Consider the following 18462-nt stretch of genomic DNA (forward strand, 5'->3'; position numbering starts at 1 on the left):
ATAACAAGTCACCTAGAAAAGACAATCATCATCCGATGACTAGAAGAATTGGACATGATATATCTGTAGGAAAGATGTGAAGACCTTGGGATAGTCCGGAAAGAAAAGAAGACCCTTGACAATTGAATATCTTGGAGATGTGTCAATAATATGCAAGATGTTGATGTTGCAACAAGAAAATGTCCTGATGAAGGACCATCACAAAAGGTAATTTATGATGCGATGTTCATTTTTTATTTTGAACGATATTTGGATGGGTTAATACAGGGCTACCAAAAGGGAGTTGTAGATGTCACCTACAACTAAGCACTCATGTGGTTGGATGGAATATCCCAAAGGAAACATGACGTAGAAGAGGTAGATGTATGAAGAAGATCCAGAGGTGGATCAAAAGATCGCTTCCTAATGAAGAGAAGGATGACCTAACTGACATGACTCATAAAGGAAAGTGATGGATGACCGATGTCCTACGAAGAAGTCCCAAAAGATGAACGCTCCATAAAGATGAAGATGAAATTCATGACATCGAATGGAGGAGCTATACAAGCAGTGGAAGGTCCCATGATCTCCACCTAAGAAGAGATATATGCTGATGGGAACAAGTCCCTAGTTAAGAGGGAGCCTCGAAGCAAGTTTCTGATTTAGTAGAAACTTGGATGCAAGTTCCTACGTCAAGAGGGAGCTTGGGTACATTCCTTCATTGGAATGGGTATATCCTCCCTCGTTGAGAAGGAGAGATAGACACATCATTCTTGTCTTCACTAAGGACGAAAGGAATTGAGGATTGGGTAAACATTTGGCATCATATACTTTTCGAGGATGTGGTAGGCAATCCAAGATAAGAGTAGTCATATAGGACTGATATTCTTTGATTGGGAATCCAAGATAAGAATAGTCTTGTAAGGACATACCTTGTGAACACCCAGGTGGGGTATGCTCTTGGAGAGACAACGATGAGTGTTTATAAATCATTGGTCTCACCAACATTGTGCTACGATCTTGTGGAGAGATAGAGTTGTTAGTCAAGGCCTTGCTATGTGACAATGCTGGATGATATGATGCTATGCAGATGGGCTACCAATCCGACTCTTCTTATGAGAATTCTTCAGATTGAGAATGTCCAAACACCTTGTATGGATTATGAATACCTCCCTAGATAAGAGGGAGTGTTGAAAAATGTAACTAGGTTCGATCTTCATAATGACAAATTTAATCATGATTATGTATTTAATGAAAAAGAAAAATAAATTTATTATTGCAAGTCTTGAGGCATGGGTTTCATGCCTAAGAGAATTTATTTTTATAGGCGAAAGCACCCATTGAGTGCGTCTAGGTTTGTCATAAAGTCATTAATTCATTGTCATGTATGAATGACCCATTGGGCATGTTACATATGGTAAAAAGAATTTTGTTGAGTCAATGTTAGAGTCAAAAAGACCCTCCAAGACCCCGTCTCAAGTGCTACAACAAGTTGGCTCTCAAAAGAAACAATCAATCCATTGAAGGGACATGTTGGCCTAGGTGCTATGTCAAGTCAACCTACAAGCATAGGAAGGAAGACTATGTACAGTAGGACTCAATCTCACTTGAAGAAGCATCAATCAAGCATCCTTGAAGAAGAAAGAAGTGTGAGTAGGGAAGGAAGAAAGTCTCTTGAAGCAATGAAGAGAAAGAGAAGAAGATCTAAGTCTCCTAGCCTTGTTTTTGGGTCCCTCCACTCACACGTGACTACAACTAGGGTTTCAACAATCCTTGAAGAAGCCACGATAAAGGTCACAAAAGGAGCATTCTTGCTAGCTGAGGTCTCAAGAAGAAGTGTTTAGGTCAAGCGAAGGAAAGGAGCCTCACCAATTTGCCCCAATCAACTCACACGTGTGGAATTTCAGTGATTACAGGTAGGCCAAAAATTGCAGGCCTATAGTAAGATACTGAGACTTGAAAAGAAGGCGAAATATGTGGTATAGTAGTCAGTTTGACACTTAGAAGGAAGAAGGGTTGTTCAAGGAAGAATTGTGACTTGGTCTTGGAGAGGTTCTTGGTCAAGCGTCTAGGTCTTGGATTTCATCAATTGAAGATTCTATAGGAAGAAAAATTTTGTGGGTTTTTCTCTAAAGATTGGAGAGGTTTTGGCCCTTGCTGATTGCTATATCTTGTGTCCTTTGTTTCATTGTTATTTATGATTTGATAGCTACTTGATGATAGAGAACACTAGTAATAAACAAGAGAAAGAAGCAACTAAGTGAAGTAAAAATATATCACAAGCAGTTATCAAGCAAGAGAAATCATCTACTTTGTTGCCCTTGGATTTCTCAACATCCTAGACCAGACCAAGTTTTGTTTAGTAAGATATCCTAGGTAGGAGCTTTATTAATTAAAGCCAAGTAGAAGAAGAGCTTACCCTTTAGGGGAGAATGTTGTTTCCAGATTGGTTTCCACCACCATTAAGCATCACATTTTAACTTGAGCTTGTTGTGTATATCCCTGTATGAATTTGAGACCACACTAGCTAAGCTTCTTGATCCCTTATCTTGATTTAACAAAATGATAACCGATTGACTAATGAATCCCATTATTCTTCCAATTGACCTCTTCGATCTAGAGGGTGTGCCTTCTTCCACCTATGCGTCAAGACTCACCACTATGACATGTATGGTATATCTTTAATTTTTTATAAAAAGGACACATATTACTTCATTTACTTATCTAGAATACAAATATCATGTTGCAAGAGATTCCAACATTCCCATCCACCTTGTGTAATGAAACCCAAAGGTTATGATGTGAAGAACATTTAGAAAAGTATCATTCAAATCACATACAAATTTCCTAATAATGATCATGGTTTCTATGTAAATGCAAGCTCTTCTTATTGGAGAGTTCAAAGAGAAGTGCATAGGGATAGTAACAAGTAATCCATAAACAAAATATGCAAAAGGCAGCCTAAATACATCAGCTTCCATGAAACACAAACAAAAATGAAGAATTGAAATTAATATTTTGAATTCAGTACAGTTACATAAAGCCCTTGAATCCCCATTCAACCTAAGTAAAATTATTCTGTAAACATCTATATGAATTTTGTTCCCAATGATAGGTGCAACTACCCACCTAACAATTAATCATTTGCTTCATGTGAACTCACAACAAAATAAATTGTAATAACTAGCCGTTAAAAAACATTGTAACCCTAAAATAGAGGATATCTTAAATTATGACGACCGAATTGGAATTTAAACAACATGCAAATTCCATACACGCAAATAATCACTCTCTTTCTCTCTCGCTTTATTTTCCAACGGCTTTAAAGTTACTTGTTCTTGCAACATTTTTTAACTGCCGGTGAATAATGGATGACACATAATTTACAGTCTTCAGCGTATTTGCAATTCATTCTGAGTCTGACTCTGAGTCTGATTCGAAGGCTTGATATGCATCTTGTGGCACTTCATCTGTAATAGATGGATATCTTGACTGCACATTTGCTCTCTTATCCTTCGATGGATGTCGTGACCGCACATTTGCTCTCTTATCCTTGGACGAAGATGGTGACTGCACATTTTCCGCCTCCTTTACCTACAAGAAACAACATATCATACATGAACATCTGACACCTTTATGCAATCAAATAGAAGCTTGATTTTTTTTTCTTTTCATTTTCTTTCAGTGAAAATTCTTTCATTGCGATGCATACAAGTATAAGTACAACATACAAACATATTATTCAAAGGCACTGCTAGGTGCAAAGACAATGAAGTATATAGAGCAAAATGTATGGAAATAAACTCTTGACTATCATCTAAAACGTATTGAATCAATCAGTATTTCCTAGGCAATAGTGCATTTGCATGAAGGTTTAGGATCAATAGCCTATTCGTTCACCTTTGTGTGCAATAATAGAAATGCAAATTTGTTTCAAATCTCATTTTTCAGCCTTATGTCTGCTTATTTGAAATCAAGGATAGTAGAGAAGATTAGTAAGAATATTTTTCTCAGGTTTTAATTTGTCAAAGGCACAATAACTTGGACGAGCCATCTACATTCACTATCAATTTTAATATAAATTTTGGATAAATTAATACTCGTATAAACATTAGTGACCATTATACATTCATATATTTTTGTGCCTATTGTGATGTTCCAAATTTTTGTGCATGCAAAAATCACTTAGGGGTTTTGCAAAATTTTGGAAATATTAAAAAAGGGGAAATATTATTAGGGGGAAATTATTATTTTAATGGGATGGTGGAAAAATAATATTTTATTGGAAGAGGAAGACAATACTATTTTAATGGAAAATGTAGGCAAAAAAATATTTTATAAGGAGGAAAGAAAAATTATTATTTTATTGGAGAGTGGTGGCAAAATAATATTTAATTGAGAAAGGAGGCAAATTACTATTTTATTGAAAAAGGGGGCAAAAAGTCTCCTAGTGGAAAATGGGCCCACCAATAAAATAATAGAGAAAAAGGAGAATCTAGAAGCTAGAGGGAAGCTCCATCACTAATGATAAAAGGAGGAACTCAATTGTAAATCAATCTATTCTATCATTTCTATTTGACATTGTGAAGAAGCTCAACCTTGTTTCAAGAGTTTCAAGCGAAACTCAATAGCTAATTTTGGTGGACTTCAAGTGCCACCCTAGTTAGCTCTTTGGGAAGATTATTTCAGATCTTCCATTGTACTCATTGTAGAGAATCTTCAGCATCTGATCCTAATCATTTGCGGGGAGTTCCAGCATAATAATTTGATTTGGTTGCAGGGTCTTACCATCACCAAGAGGCCGAGTTATATTCCCTTAAAGAGGGTCGAGTACCAAGAACATTGGAAGGTCAAATTGTGTGGCAAAATCATCAAGGGTGGAATTCCAAAAGTAAAGGGTCAAACTATTTACCAAGAACAAAATCGAACCTCTTTCAAGATCAAGTGGGCCCAGTAGTTCTGCTATGCCAAACTGAGGCCGAGATATCCAATTTCAAGGAAGGGAATTGATTGCATTTACTGATTGATGGGTGCGTGCTCATTATAGTTATTTCCAGAATTTGGGAGGTCAAATAGGAGCAGAGATTTTCAGTGATTTGTGGGCAAATTTAGTCCACAAGAGAAGGACAAATTCTCTGAGTTGGGACTGATATATATATATATCATCAAAGTTCAGAGTATCATCAAAGTGCAGATCTAAAGATTGCATTCCTGGACCTATTGATTCAATATCATTTCCAGATCTAAAGTGGAAAGTGTTGTAGCAACTCATCTACTGAGAAAGCGGAATTATCCTCTGAGCACCAGCAAACAGTCAATTCTAGTTTACTTATCAGATTGGAGGATGTTCAGGTGGGAGTTCACATCTCAGAAAAAGGGCTGAATATCTTTTGTGGTGGCTGCCATTTAGTTCCACAATTGAAGGACTTCATTTGGGCCAAATTTTGTAATCTTGTAGCAGTTTGTCCATGGTTCCAGCTCATCCAAGAAGAAATATCAAACCTGTAGCAGCTGGTAACTAAAGGGCTGAATTGCCTAATCTGACTTACTTATCAGTTTGGAGTGCTTCCCAGGCTTTATCTTACAGTGGCCATTCTAATTTTCTGAATATTGCTATTAATAAAAGAATCAGATTTTGCCTCTGATATTGGATGAAGATTCTTTATGAGTTTGTTATCAAACTGTTGACGAAAACACTATGAAAGAAATTCCCAAATTGGCACAAAATGGTCTTGTCACTTTGGTTGGTTAATGATTTAACTTTCATTAATAAAATCAAGTCACTCTCTGAGTTTTGCATGGACTATCAACTGCTGGTCTAAAGCTGGTTACTCTCTATATATGCTATTGTATCTTTACACTAAATGAGGAAAAACTAAACTACACCTACAGCAGTATGCACATGACTTGTTTGATGAAACTCATTAAATAAAAAGGGGATATTAAAACTCAGAAATTATTGGCCAATTTGGAATATTTCCTATTGGGATCATTACACCCGTAGAATTCTGTACATTTTAATGATAAGCATAAAACAAAATAAATATATTTTCTAATATTCTTCATTATATTATCACTAGGTTCAGCTTTTATATATACCTAGACAATAAGCAATAGGTTGATGATTTAATATTGATATTTGCCAACAAAAACTTCAAAATACTCTGTTGCATGCAATTTAGATTAATGTCAATGCAACATTTATTTTTTTATTTTTTATTTTTATTTTTTATTTAAATTTTAAATTAAGTCCACAATCATTAGCCACCTAGTATGCTATATTTTCTAGAAGATACAAATAAGTCTTTCATATTTTAGTTCCTTGTTATATCGGTAAGATGTATGTAGCCACATGGCTGATGAGCCAAAAGAAGATTTCAATTAATTTTTGTGAACAGATTATTAAGTCAAAATTTTCTTCGGTTCTTGGTTTGGGGCTGCCATGTATTTTCACTAAAATTGTTTCCTTTTTATTTCCTCTATGTTCCGTTTTCATCATGGAATTCTGTCTAATTGGTCATGCAGAGCCATATTTTCTTGCAAGTGAGAATATATTGGGAAACTGAGTTCTGGATGGTTCCTTGATGGTAGGAAAATCAACTTCTAAATAATAATTTCATCAGGGAAAACAAGCCAAGCTGATAAATAACTAGCAAACGTGAAGTGTCCAGTGAGAATTGTAGGCTGTAAACAACACTATAGTATGATTCTGCAAAAAAACCATTACAGATATATCCAAGAAATGTGAATGAAACTCTTGGTCAATCTTCCTCCAATTCACTTCAAGCAATACTTTTTTCTTGCATAGGTAAACATAATTTATAATATTTTCGATACTAAACACTTCGATTTCCAAATATTTCTAGCTTGGTTGGGGAAACGGTTGCTCAATCTCTTCATTGACATAGAAGCAGCTAACTTCAGACAGATTTGTTATATATATATTTTTTAACACGCTAGAAAATATTTTACTAATAAAAAGGCTGAAGCTGAAGCTTACAGCAGAGAACAAAAGTTGGCTTCCTGCCGCGATGTGGTCATTCAGAAGTCCATTAATTTTCCTAAGAAGAGTCGGTCTTGAAATCTTATGGGCCAGGATACATAGGGTACATTCTTGCAGGACAAAATACTTATGATAGACATTGAGTAAACTATATGTTCTACCGGGGAGAGAAAGAAGCTAAATGCTTGATCATTGCTGAAAATAACATACTAAACAGAGTTTCAGAGGCCGAGAAGAATGCCTGGGTATGTGATGCTTGTCAGAATATTCTTTCCTGAACTAGAAACTTGTGGAGGGCTGTGGTGCTTTCCATCATCCTGAACATTCAATGGCAATGCTTATGAAGGTCTTGTTGGGCTTGTCGAAGACTCACCTTGCTTCTCTTTCAGAGAATCTCCTTGCTGACAAATGAGCTCTCGTACCAGTAATTCTAGAGCATCCAATTGAGTTTTCTGCTGTATCAACATTCCCATTGCTATTTCGAGCCTATGGTTGACAACTTGACACTGCTCCTGTTTGCATGAGGACTCTGGTATTTTTCTAAAGTGGTATTTCAAGGCTGAAATTTCATCCTCATGCCTCCATAAAGAGATGCAAGTTTCTTGTATGATTGACGCCTCTATGGAGACACAGAAAAAACTTCTTTTTCCAGGAATGCAAACTGGCAGAAGGGGCAACTCCAACCAGAGGAAGAGACATGTGTGATTGAGTCCAAAATTGACTATGCTTGAATCCTTGACTACTCTGTATGCACCGATAGTACCTAGGACAATGAACTCGGGATGTGCTTGAGATCAGAGAACTCTGCAATAGAGATCTACACCCCTCCCCTGAGATCAGTGAAGGGAGAAATTTGCCTACTTGTGAAACAATGCCATAATCTCCCACTTTGACATCGAAAAGCCAAAGAAAAACATTCATTAGACAATATGTGAATTAATGAAAACGAGTGACAAGAGAATGAAGTCTTATAACTCCTGTCCAGACTGCCTGGGAGACTTGTCATGTATGGACCCATCTGCCATATAATGATTTGTTGACACAAGGTTGATGTGAGTGAATTACGGGATGGGATGATCATGTGCTTGGCCATTGACATATAGTAATCTCCCTTTTCACCTAGTGGCTAAAGATGCTTTGGAATCAGCCATGGTGATGTTTTCATGGAGAATATGGAATAACGGACCCATGATATCTCCTCAATGCTGCTATAGGTTTGTTTGATTCTGTTCAATATTGAGGATAGACGAGAGTCTAAGGGATTTGTGTTATGAAAATGTGCTTGATAACGAGATGAGAGTCCCCTAGCACCATGATATTTTTGATTTGTTGACTGATGGCTTGGATGAGTCCTTGATGAAGGGCACAGGCTTCTGTTCTATTGTTAGTCATGATATCTAGGCTCCATTCATACATGAATACCGCATCTCCCCTGGGGCAAAAAATGACCCCTCTGACACCTGCCTCCCCTGGATTCTGGAAGACTTGCTATATACTTCAACATAGGCTATTATATAAATTAAATTGATGGCTGATGGCCCCAAGATTGCAACCATAGAGAAGGGTATACTCCCCCACCCCGCAAACACACACACGCACACATAAATATATCACTGCAACCTTTGTATATATATCATGACTGAGGGATGGAAATTAGGAGCCAAGCAGGGCACGAAGTCACAGTGGATCCCATCAAGAACAAAATGTTATCAGCTGAATTTCAATGGAGCAACCAAAGGAGATATAGGACAAAATGGAAGTAGTGGAGTGATTAGCAACTGGGAAGGAGATAATTTGTTTAGGAGCCAAGCCGGGCACAAAGTCACCGTGGATCCCAACAAGAACAAAACGTTATCAGCTGAATTTCAATGGAGCAACCAAAGGAGATACAGGACACAATGGAAGTAGTAGAGTGATTAGCAATTGGGCAGGAGATAATTTGTTTATAATATATATATATATATATATATATATATATATATAATATATATTGACAGAGTATCAAATAACCAGGCAGAACTGATGGCACTAGTTGAGGGAGTCAAATTATGCATCACTTAGAACCTCCATACTCAGTCAATTAAAGTGGAGGGGTACTCCAAAGGTCCTGACTGACATCCTAAACAAAATAGCAACAAACCAGGACTGGTTTCTTAGAAGCAAATGAATTGGGTCAAGGAGATAAGACGGGGTTGAGACTTCAGTTTTACTCAAGCCAGGAGATCAATGGAAAATATAGTGGATTTGTTCGCTAAAAGAACAATTGACAAGGAGACAACAAAATGGATGGAAAGAGCAACTAAACCAAGCTATCAATCCCATCCAAGAGTCCTAATGTCATACAAGAGTCCTCGTTTGTTGCCTAACTAGTACTAGAAAATCCCATCCACTAAGATTCACACATAAAGCCAATGTAATAAAGTCTGTCTGATTATCAGTAAAAGTCTAGTAACAGGCTACAGCCTCAATAAAATTAGTGGAAAGGCATGGAAAGTTCATTTTCTTTTCTATTTTTCTCATGCAAAACTGCATAAAACATATATTAAAATGAAAATAAAAACCATTCCATTTGAAACTTACGTTTCAAAATTTGTACCTAAACAAAACCTGCTGAAGACATAAAAGCTAGGGTATGTAGGGAATAGAGGTCATCGCTTTACCTGCTCATTTTTCTGTTCGGACTGGTTCGGTCTAAGCCAAAGAGCACCCAAGTATAAAGCACTTGCCAGGAGGAGGATTGGACCTATTCTTGGATCTTTCATATAATCAGATCCTCCAGTGACAAAGTCTTTAACCCTTTCTGTCATCCTTCTGTTGTTACTGAAACCAATTTTTTGCTTGACAAGAGACCAAGCAGGGTTTGACTCCTCTGGGTTGAGATCTGGAGTCTTTGCCCTCTGCAAATGCACAACTTCCATAAGTGGTTATCTTTCGTGTCGTTACAGAAGGAAGGAATATTACCAAATGCTTTTAATATTTATGGTGCACATATCCAAATAAAAAGCAGATTTACATTAAGAATTTTCATGCATACTATTGGAATTTTATCCTTAATGGAATTTTCATGAATACTATATGTTTAACTCACAATTTTTCTTTACAGAACAATGAAAGGGCACATGAAAATTGGAATCGAAATTATTAATGTGAACAAATGACCAATGTAGGTAAACAAAGAATATTAAAGAATAACCAGTAAAGAGGGTAAACAAAAGGTAGGTAAACTCTGTAAACTACAGTATAAAAAACCACATGTAGAATCAACTATAAGACTATGGTCCAGGATAGAGAAAGCTGGAACCTACTTGAAATGTTCTAACTTCTCAGTTCCATCAAAAGAAACGTGGTATCATCAATCCCCCACAGTAGTAGAGTCCAAACTAATCAATTGTTTCCTATATGCCATTTACGGTAGGGTTTCTAATGCTTGTGCAAGAGAAATAATTTCTTGGTGATTGAAATTGTGACCACTAAGTGCAAGAGCAAATTCATTCACAAGGTTTTGAAAATATAATGTTGCTGGTTCTTCTTTATTGTTCATGTTTGATTACATACAATCATTAGACTATAATTTAGTGACTTATATTCAAGTAGATTCAGGATAAAGACCAAGTTGCATGTCCTGGTAGCACATTGAGAACCTAGAAAGAAAGGAAAATACATGTATTTAACACAAAAACACAGAGATAATTTAGGTAATATAAATTGAGTTTTAACTTCATTCCAACAGCAGTATTACAAAAAGATTGCACAAGTACTCTAGAATATAGATTCAAGGCCATGCAGAGAGGAACAACAACAATACCAACATAAGGAAAAGCCACATATATAGGAGAAGCTGGTTAACCATGGTAGTCTTTTGGAGGATAATTACTCACTAGATGCTGCAACAACTAATCACCTAATTAGTGATACTTAAAAGTTAACAGCCACTCAATGACTTCCAGTAATCTACGTTCTTAACCTGTTACCACAGTAACTTCTCCCATGTTACACAAAATAGTTGCATACTTCAGCATCTTGCCTGAAATCCACTCAAGTATGACAGTTGGTAGTAGTAGAGGAATTGATGAATGTAGATCCACTTTACATGTTAACATTGAAACCATCCCATGGTTGAGGTTAAGGAACTAATCTTCATAAAAACTATCCTTGGAACAGATTAAGAAATTACTAATTTCATATCTCCAAATGAGAGAATTGTTTGATAGCAATAGTGGTACGAACATTAAATTTCCTTCCTCCAATGCAGCAAAGGGATGTCACAAATCATCTTCTTGAACTTCTAACACATGAATACAAGAATTTGCCTCTATAGAGTTAAAGTGAAACCTACTCAAGCATTAAGTTTGGGTGTCATATGATGATCATAGACAATATTGCCAGAGCAGTGAACATGCCCACAACGATGTTATATTGGAAGCCAAGCCTTGGATATTTTTTGTCACTTTTCAGTGCCATATGGTAACAGACCAGAACTTTAGTGATACCTTGCAAGTGAGTCCACCTCATTTCAATAATCAACCACAACCTAACGACATAACCTTAGTAACCTGAACAAATAAATCAAACAGGATAAGATATATGGGTTTGTGCAATGTTACCCAACAATGTGTACACTGTAGGGTATCCCTTGGAATGTCAAATCCTAGGAGGTGAAGAATCTGTGACTAAAATGGAAGTTTCCAGCAGAGTTGTTGGCCTCAGGGTAACAAATCTGCTAGTTTGTCTATCAGCTATAAAGAGACTGGACTGGGAGCCTGTTAACATACCATTGTTTGCTGAATACAAGGATCCCAAAGAAAATTCAGAATGTCATCCAATTGGACAGTGGCTTCTATAGGATGTAGTCTGAGATTGTAACGAACATTCTTGATCTAGATTGGATCATTATATTATTTGTCATCTATCTTGATGCTTTCATAGTGGAAAAATTGGAGGAATCAACTCACAAGACCATTTTAATAGGTGGGTCCATGATAGCAACCTATTCTCGGGGTTGACAAAATCGATTTTTTGTGGGAATTCGATCTTCGAACTTGCGGATTATGGGACCACAAAATTAGACTCATCTTGCCTCTGGCAGCAATGGAACTTGCTATCTCCTCTCAATCCACCCCAAGATCACATTTCATCTTAAGTTTGTACTCAGTGCTAGCTCCAATCACTAAACCCACACTTGCATAGAACCCTCGCTTAAAACCAAATGCCAAACAGAAGGGGGCAAAGCTATGTTGTCTCGGCTTGAGACTTCTCGAATCTTGGCTCTCCTCTGTGTTACCTAGAACTTTTGAGACAATTAACCATTGCCCCAAGATCCCGATCCTGATACAGGATCTTCGCCTAAGACTTCACTGTTGATGACATAAAACCTCGTCATCCATTGGGCCTGCCAATTGATGGATCATCCATCAAATCTCGGGTCGATGTGTCAATAAGAATCTTGGCCTCCGCAACATTAATCCCTTTCGAGGTGCTAATGCCCCGAGGTCTCGAGAGATGGGATGTCAAATGATAGAGATTTTGTTGTTTCTCATGTTGATTTGGGTTAGCATTAGATGTGCTCTAGCCATGAAAATTGGTGGAGAGGCTAAAGCACATGAGATCTCCAAGACCTAGAAATGCTTTGGGCAGATTCTAACCGGTTTGGGAGATATTAAAATAATTAATATTTTTAATGGAGTTCCTAAGTCTAAACTTAGGAAAAATAAAATATTAATGGGTATTAATATAAAATTGGGTTAGAAGATTCCAAAAGTCATGGATCAAGCCAAATCTAATCATAGCCGTTGATTAGAGATTTAATTTCAGTCGTTGATGGACCAACAAGAAAAGTATAAGAGGAGGCTCGAGGGTCAGTTGGAGAACACACCAGAGTGAGCAGTCTTTCTATTCTCTAGAGCAGGGTTTGCTAAGAGAGATAGAATCAGTGATCAACAGTGAGGGGCAGTGAATAGATAATAGAGAGGCAAAGTTGGTACCAAAGACAGTGCAGAGCCCAGAGAGTTTGACGCAGAGGTAGTTGGGTGCTACACAGAGGCAGCCAGGAGCTACGCAGAGCTAGGAGAGGCTAGCATGTGAGACACAGAGGGTCTACGGGTTGATGCAAAAGCTCCAGAAGCTGACGCAGAGGATAGCAGAGCTGATGCAAGGCCAAGAGGCAGCGCTGGAAGGATTTCGTGGGACAGACTAGGTGCTGGTGGGTCGGGTAGGGTGACGCAGTCCCTATCAAAGTGACGCAGAGCAGTGGGAGCTGCAATTGTTGTTGTGGGATCTGGTGATTATATAGCCGGAATATCTGTCTCTGAGGAGAGGTACTACAGTCGAGGGCATTCATTGTTAGGTGAGCCATTTCTGGCACCTTGGTTGTAGTTTGAAAACTACATAATCATAAAACCCTCTAAATAGCTGCACCAGTTTTCCTGCATTGGGTTTTTTTAGGGACATTGGTCCAAAAATAACAACGTCACTTATGTGCTTGTTTTCTTTCAGTTGATGATCTGTAGATGTTGATACCGTATTTGTGTTTGTTTTCAGTATTTACATGGTAAATAACTTGTTAAGAAATTAAGCAAGTAGGAAGAAATAAACCAGATAGTACAAGAAGAATTTCTAATGGGTTAAACTTAGAAATTCCAACATGGTATCAGAGCGTGGTTGCAGATCACAGGAAAACTGAAGGCATCAACCAAGCAGAGCATTTGCAACAGATTCAACTGTCTCGAGTGATAGACTTGATCCTTGCAAAAGGCGACAAAGGAAGGAGTGACGCAGACGGACTGCGTCATCATTCTGGGCCAGAGAAAGGCAACGCAGAGGCTAAGGGAGGCAGAATTAGGCTCATGCAGAGCCTAGAAGGGCTGACGCAGTTGGCTAGGGGAGCTGATTTGCTAGTGCCAGGATTGCGCAGAGCCAAGTGGCTCAATCCTTCAATTGCTAGGGTATAGGAGGTTGTGGGTAATATGCGGAGCAAAATTAGGAGGGTATTGTGGTAAGAACAGTACCTAGCAGGGAAAGACCAAGGAGGAGGGAGTTGCTACTGAGCCAGATTTCTAGCCAAGAAATCCAGATCAGTGGTGCAGTTACACAGAGGATCGAAGTGGGGCAACTTGACATTGGCAGAGGGATTTCCAAAAGGGAAATCGAAACTTAGAGGGAGTCAAACCGAGAACTTTCAGACGGGAAGTTGAGAGACTCAGCAGGAGTCAAATAGAGGACTTCCAGGAGGGAAGTAGAGAGACTCGGAGGAGTCGAAAGAAAAGCAACGAGATGGTCGTGAATGGGCTGAGAGATCAGGATAGGTTGGAGGGAGCATCCAACTTTGTGGTCTGGAACAGTGTTGCAGGAATCGCCCCCCCCCCCGGATCCAAAGGTAGAATCGCGGATCGGAGCGAATCGATCCGGAATCCCCAGTGGAAGCGCGGATCCGTTTTTGAGGTGGCGCGATTCCGGGTTAAAAAAACGATTCCTGCCATTTGAGGTTGCGGCCCCCCGGAATCGCGCATCCCTGGACGCAACCTGGACGCAACCCACCAATATGACATCATTCTCATATAGGATTCCTAATACCATATAACTTGAGCATTGTAGCCTGAATATACGGTCTTACTGCTCTGAATACAATGTCAACTCAATGAATATACATTGAAAAAGGGTGGGTTGCGTGGCGCAACCGGAAGCGCAATCATCTACTGAACTGATGGATGCACTTCTATATATTCATATACTGTACCATCATACATAGGGATGCCATACATATTTGTGAGATTGATACACACACACACACATAAATATATACAACTGTTGAAGTTGAGGTCATGCATATACTGCTGTAATTAGAACATAGCAATACCATACTCAAGCTATTTGAGCAGTGATATCCATACATAATGCTAAGTGCATATAAGAATGAAGAAGTCTCTGCTTATAGGTTTATACCCATCATTGCCAATATTGGGAAGCCATACCAATATTGATCTATATGAGAAACGATAACATATATATGACTGAAGCAAGTGACATGTCCATATTGAATTGATGTCATGAACAAATGTCATAATGCAAAGAATCATACTGAAGCATATGCCAATGATCATATGACACTATTGGTAAATCATACCAGGAGCAAGAGCATAGCCATATAACGAACGTCCAATTATTCCAGAGGTGCAGTATCAAATTATCAATACACTGTGAGAGTAGATCTGAGAGACTTCCTTGTAAAGTCTGCAATTCTTGCTAATGTAGTTTGTTGCCCTTACCTTGCTTCAAATCACTGTGATCTTATGTCCAACTATGCTTCCACCTATGCTGATCTACTAGGTATTCAATGTACTGCTGGTGGGGCTTAAGGTTCCTCCTCAAGCCTCCTACAATTCACGGTTTTGCTACAGCAAGGTCTAGGTCTTCATATACATGAAAATATACTTGGTTATAACTGCACTGATCCTCAGGATGACTGTGGCCTGGGTAGAGGACCTTAACTAGGCCTTCACCCCCTCAAAACAGACCCCCCAAGCTGCTGTAGAAACAACCCTTCTTTGTGGCCTAGAGAAGAATGAGAATCTCCTTCGATGACAAGGAACCACCCCCCTTTACCTGTGCTGTTGCTTGAGATGACTGCAGCTAGGGCAGTAGGTCCCTTCTAGGCCTCTTGGCGCTCTCAAATCCTCCTCCTCATACAGCTGTAGCAGCACCTTCCTGCAGCCTTGTAAACAGAGACAAACCCTCCACAAAATAGCACAGAAAAAGCATCAATACTTCTTGACTTGTGGCCTGATCTAGCAAGTGAGATGCTGCCCTAAATAGTCTTGAATTAGCTCTCCAAGCCTCCTTGCTGGCTGCTTCCATTAAATGCTGAAGGAGGACTTTGCAATCATGGTTTGCATTTTCAAATTTGATTTGTGGCCTTCATGAGCAATTGAGCCCAGCTCTGACATATTCCCAAACTTGAATTCTAACAGTCCCTTGCTTGATAGAAACTTGATAACTTTCCTTGTGATTGCATTCCTTCTCTTGCTTGAGCTTGTCCTATGAAATTTTATAGGCATCAAGCAGTATCAAATTGATACTGATGTATGTTTGTAATAGCTAGAATATAGATGATTGTTGTACATACTAGTAACTACAATGGAATCATGGATGCCATATCTATCTTGATTTATGCAAAAATATGCATGTTTTCATGTCTTCTACAATTAATTTGGTATTTGGGATGTTTTTTTTGAGTATAAATGCAAAAAAATATAAAATATATATATATATATATAGCAGACGCTTCCGCGGACGCTTCGCTTCCTAGATTTTTGGAAAATGACGCTTCCGCGCTCCGCGCTTCCGCTTCGCGCTTCCGCTTCGCGCTTCCGCTTCGCTCCCGCTTCGTGCAACATTGGTCTGGAAGGCCAGGATCTTGTCCATTCGCGACAAATATTGCATCAAGGACTTCGCTTTGAAAGTGATGGTGATCCCAGTTGACCCAGCTGAAAATGAGAAGTACGAGGAGGCAATGGCCAAGGCGAAGTGCATCATTTGTTGATTTGGGGTAGCATCGGATGTGCTTTAGCCATGAAAATTGGTGGAGAGGCAAAAGCACATGAGATCTCCAATACCCAAAAATGGTTTGGGCAGATTCTAAGCAGTTTGGGAGATATTAAAATAATTAATATTTTTAATGGAGTCCCTAAGTCTAAACTTAGGGAAAATAAAATATTAATGTGAATTAATATAAAACTATGTTAGAAGGGTCCAAAAGTCATGGATCAATCCAAAGTTAATCTTAGCTGTTGATTAGGGACTTAATCTCGACCGTTGAATTGTCAACGATAAAAGTATAAGGGGAGGCTTGAGCGTCACTTGGAAAACACACCAGAGTGATTAGTCATTCATTTTGCTAGAGCGGGGTTGCTAAGCAAAAGTGAATCAGTGATCAGCAACGAGGGGCAGTGAATATGAGGCAGGGAGGTAGGGACAATACTGGGAGACCAACACAAAAGCGGAGAGAGCGAGAGCAACAGTCAGTCCAGGCTACGCAGAGCCCAGAGAGACTACGTCATCCACGCAGAGGCCAAAAGTGCTAGCGCTGAGCTTCAGTTGTGCCGGAGAGGGTTTCGTGGGACAAGTTTTTTGAATCCCTATTTCCGGATATAGAGGTATTGCTGCTGTATATATTTCTCTGTCGGGTGAGTTGGTTTAGGAGATAGACTGCATAATAATATAACCCTCAAAATAGCTGCACCGGTTTTCCCGCATTGGGTTTTTCCGAGGATATTTGTCCAAAAATAACAATGTCACTTGTGTGCTTGTTTTCTTTCAGTTGATGATCTATAGATGTTGATACTGTACTTGTGTTTATTTTCAGTGTTTACATGGTAAATAACTTGTTAAGTAATTAAACATGTAGGTGAGATAAACTAGATAGTACAAGAAGAATTTCTAACGGGTTAGACTTAGAAATTCCAACATGGTACCAGAGCGTGGTTATAGATCACAGGATAACTAAGGGCGTCATCCAAGCAAAGCAGCAGTAGCATAAACAGTTGTCCCGAGTGACAGAAGTTGTTCCTAGCAGAAAAACAACAAGGGGTGATGCAGTGCTTGCATCATCAAGTTTGAGCCGGGAGGAGGATCAATGCAGTGGCAGAAGGGAGCAGACCAAACCTACACAGTGCCTGGTCATCTTTCTCAGTCAGGAAGGATTGACGCCCATGGCCAGGAGGTGCAGATTTCATTGGTGCCGGGATTGCGCAGAGCCTAAAAGCTCTAACCTTCAGTTTGTTGAGGCATAGGAGGTTGTGGGGAAGTTGTGGAGTGACGCTGGTGGGGTACTGTGGTTAGAACAGTACCTAACAGGGCAAGACCAAGGACGAGAGAGTTGCTGCCAAGGATTTCTAGCCAAGAAATCCGGATTAGTGGTGCAGCTGTACTAACGATTGGAGTGGGGGCATATCAACATTGGCAGATGCGTTTTCCAGGAGGGAAGTCGAGGCTTAGAGGGAGTCACACCAAGAACTTCCAAAAGAGAAGTAGAGGAGCAGCAAGATGGCAGTGAACGGGGTACGAGACCAGGACAGACTAGACGGAGCCTCAAACTTTGTAGTCTGGAAGGCCAGAATCTTGTCTGTTCTAGACAGGAATCGTCTCAAGCACTTCGCCTTGAAGACAATAGCGATCCCAGTTGACCCAGTTGAGAACGACAAGTACGAGGAGGCCATGGCGAGGGCCAAGAGCATCATCCTTGACGGGGTCAAGGACCATGTAGTACCACATATTATCGAAAAGGAAACAACAAATGTGATGTGGGAGGCCCTGACGAAACTGTATTGGCATACTTCAGTGCAGAGAAAGATGCTACTAGAAAATCAGCTGCGGTCATACCAGACGCAGAAGGGAGAATAGATCGACACCTTGCTCGATTGATTGAAGGAGATCCGGGATCAACTGACTTCCATAGGGGCCACGCTGGATCAAGAATTGATGGTGAG

At 39.3% G+C, this 18462-nt stretch overlaps 1 protein-coding gene across 1 annotated transcript in view; it reads right to left on the bottom strand.

Annotated features, from left to right (window-relative positions):
- Positions 1 to 2959: 2959 nt before the first annotated feature.
- Positions 2960 to 18462, bottom strand: part of LOC149165109 (DNAJ heat shock N-terminal domain-containing protein) — a 424936-nt gene continuing 409433 nt past the window's right edge. The window contains exons 19-20 of the mRNA XM_089432244.1: positions 9643 to 9879; positions 2960 to 3573 (exon numbers count right to left, since the gene is read on the bottom strand). Of these exons, the coding sequence (XP_089288370.1) occupies positions 3388 to 3573; positions 9643 to 9879 (423 nt within the window). The 3' untranslated portion in view covers positions 2960 to 3387. The remainder of the gene's footprint in view (positions 3574 to 9642; positions 9880 to 18462) is intronic.

The sequence above is a fragment of the Pinus tabuliformis genome, chromosome 5_1 (assembly GCF_031772625.1).
Source record: "Pinus tabuliformis cultivar Carrire ecotype Pingquan chromosome 5_1, CPIR1, whole genome shotgun sequence".
Lineage (NCBI taxonomy): Eukaryota > Viridiplantae > Streptophyta > Pinopsida > Pinales > Pinaceae > Pinus > Pinus tabuliformis.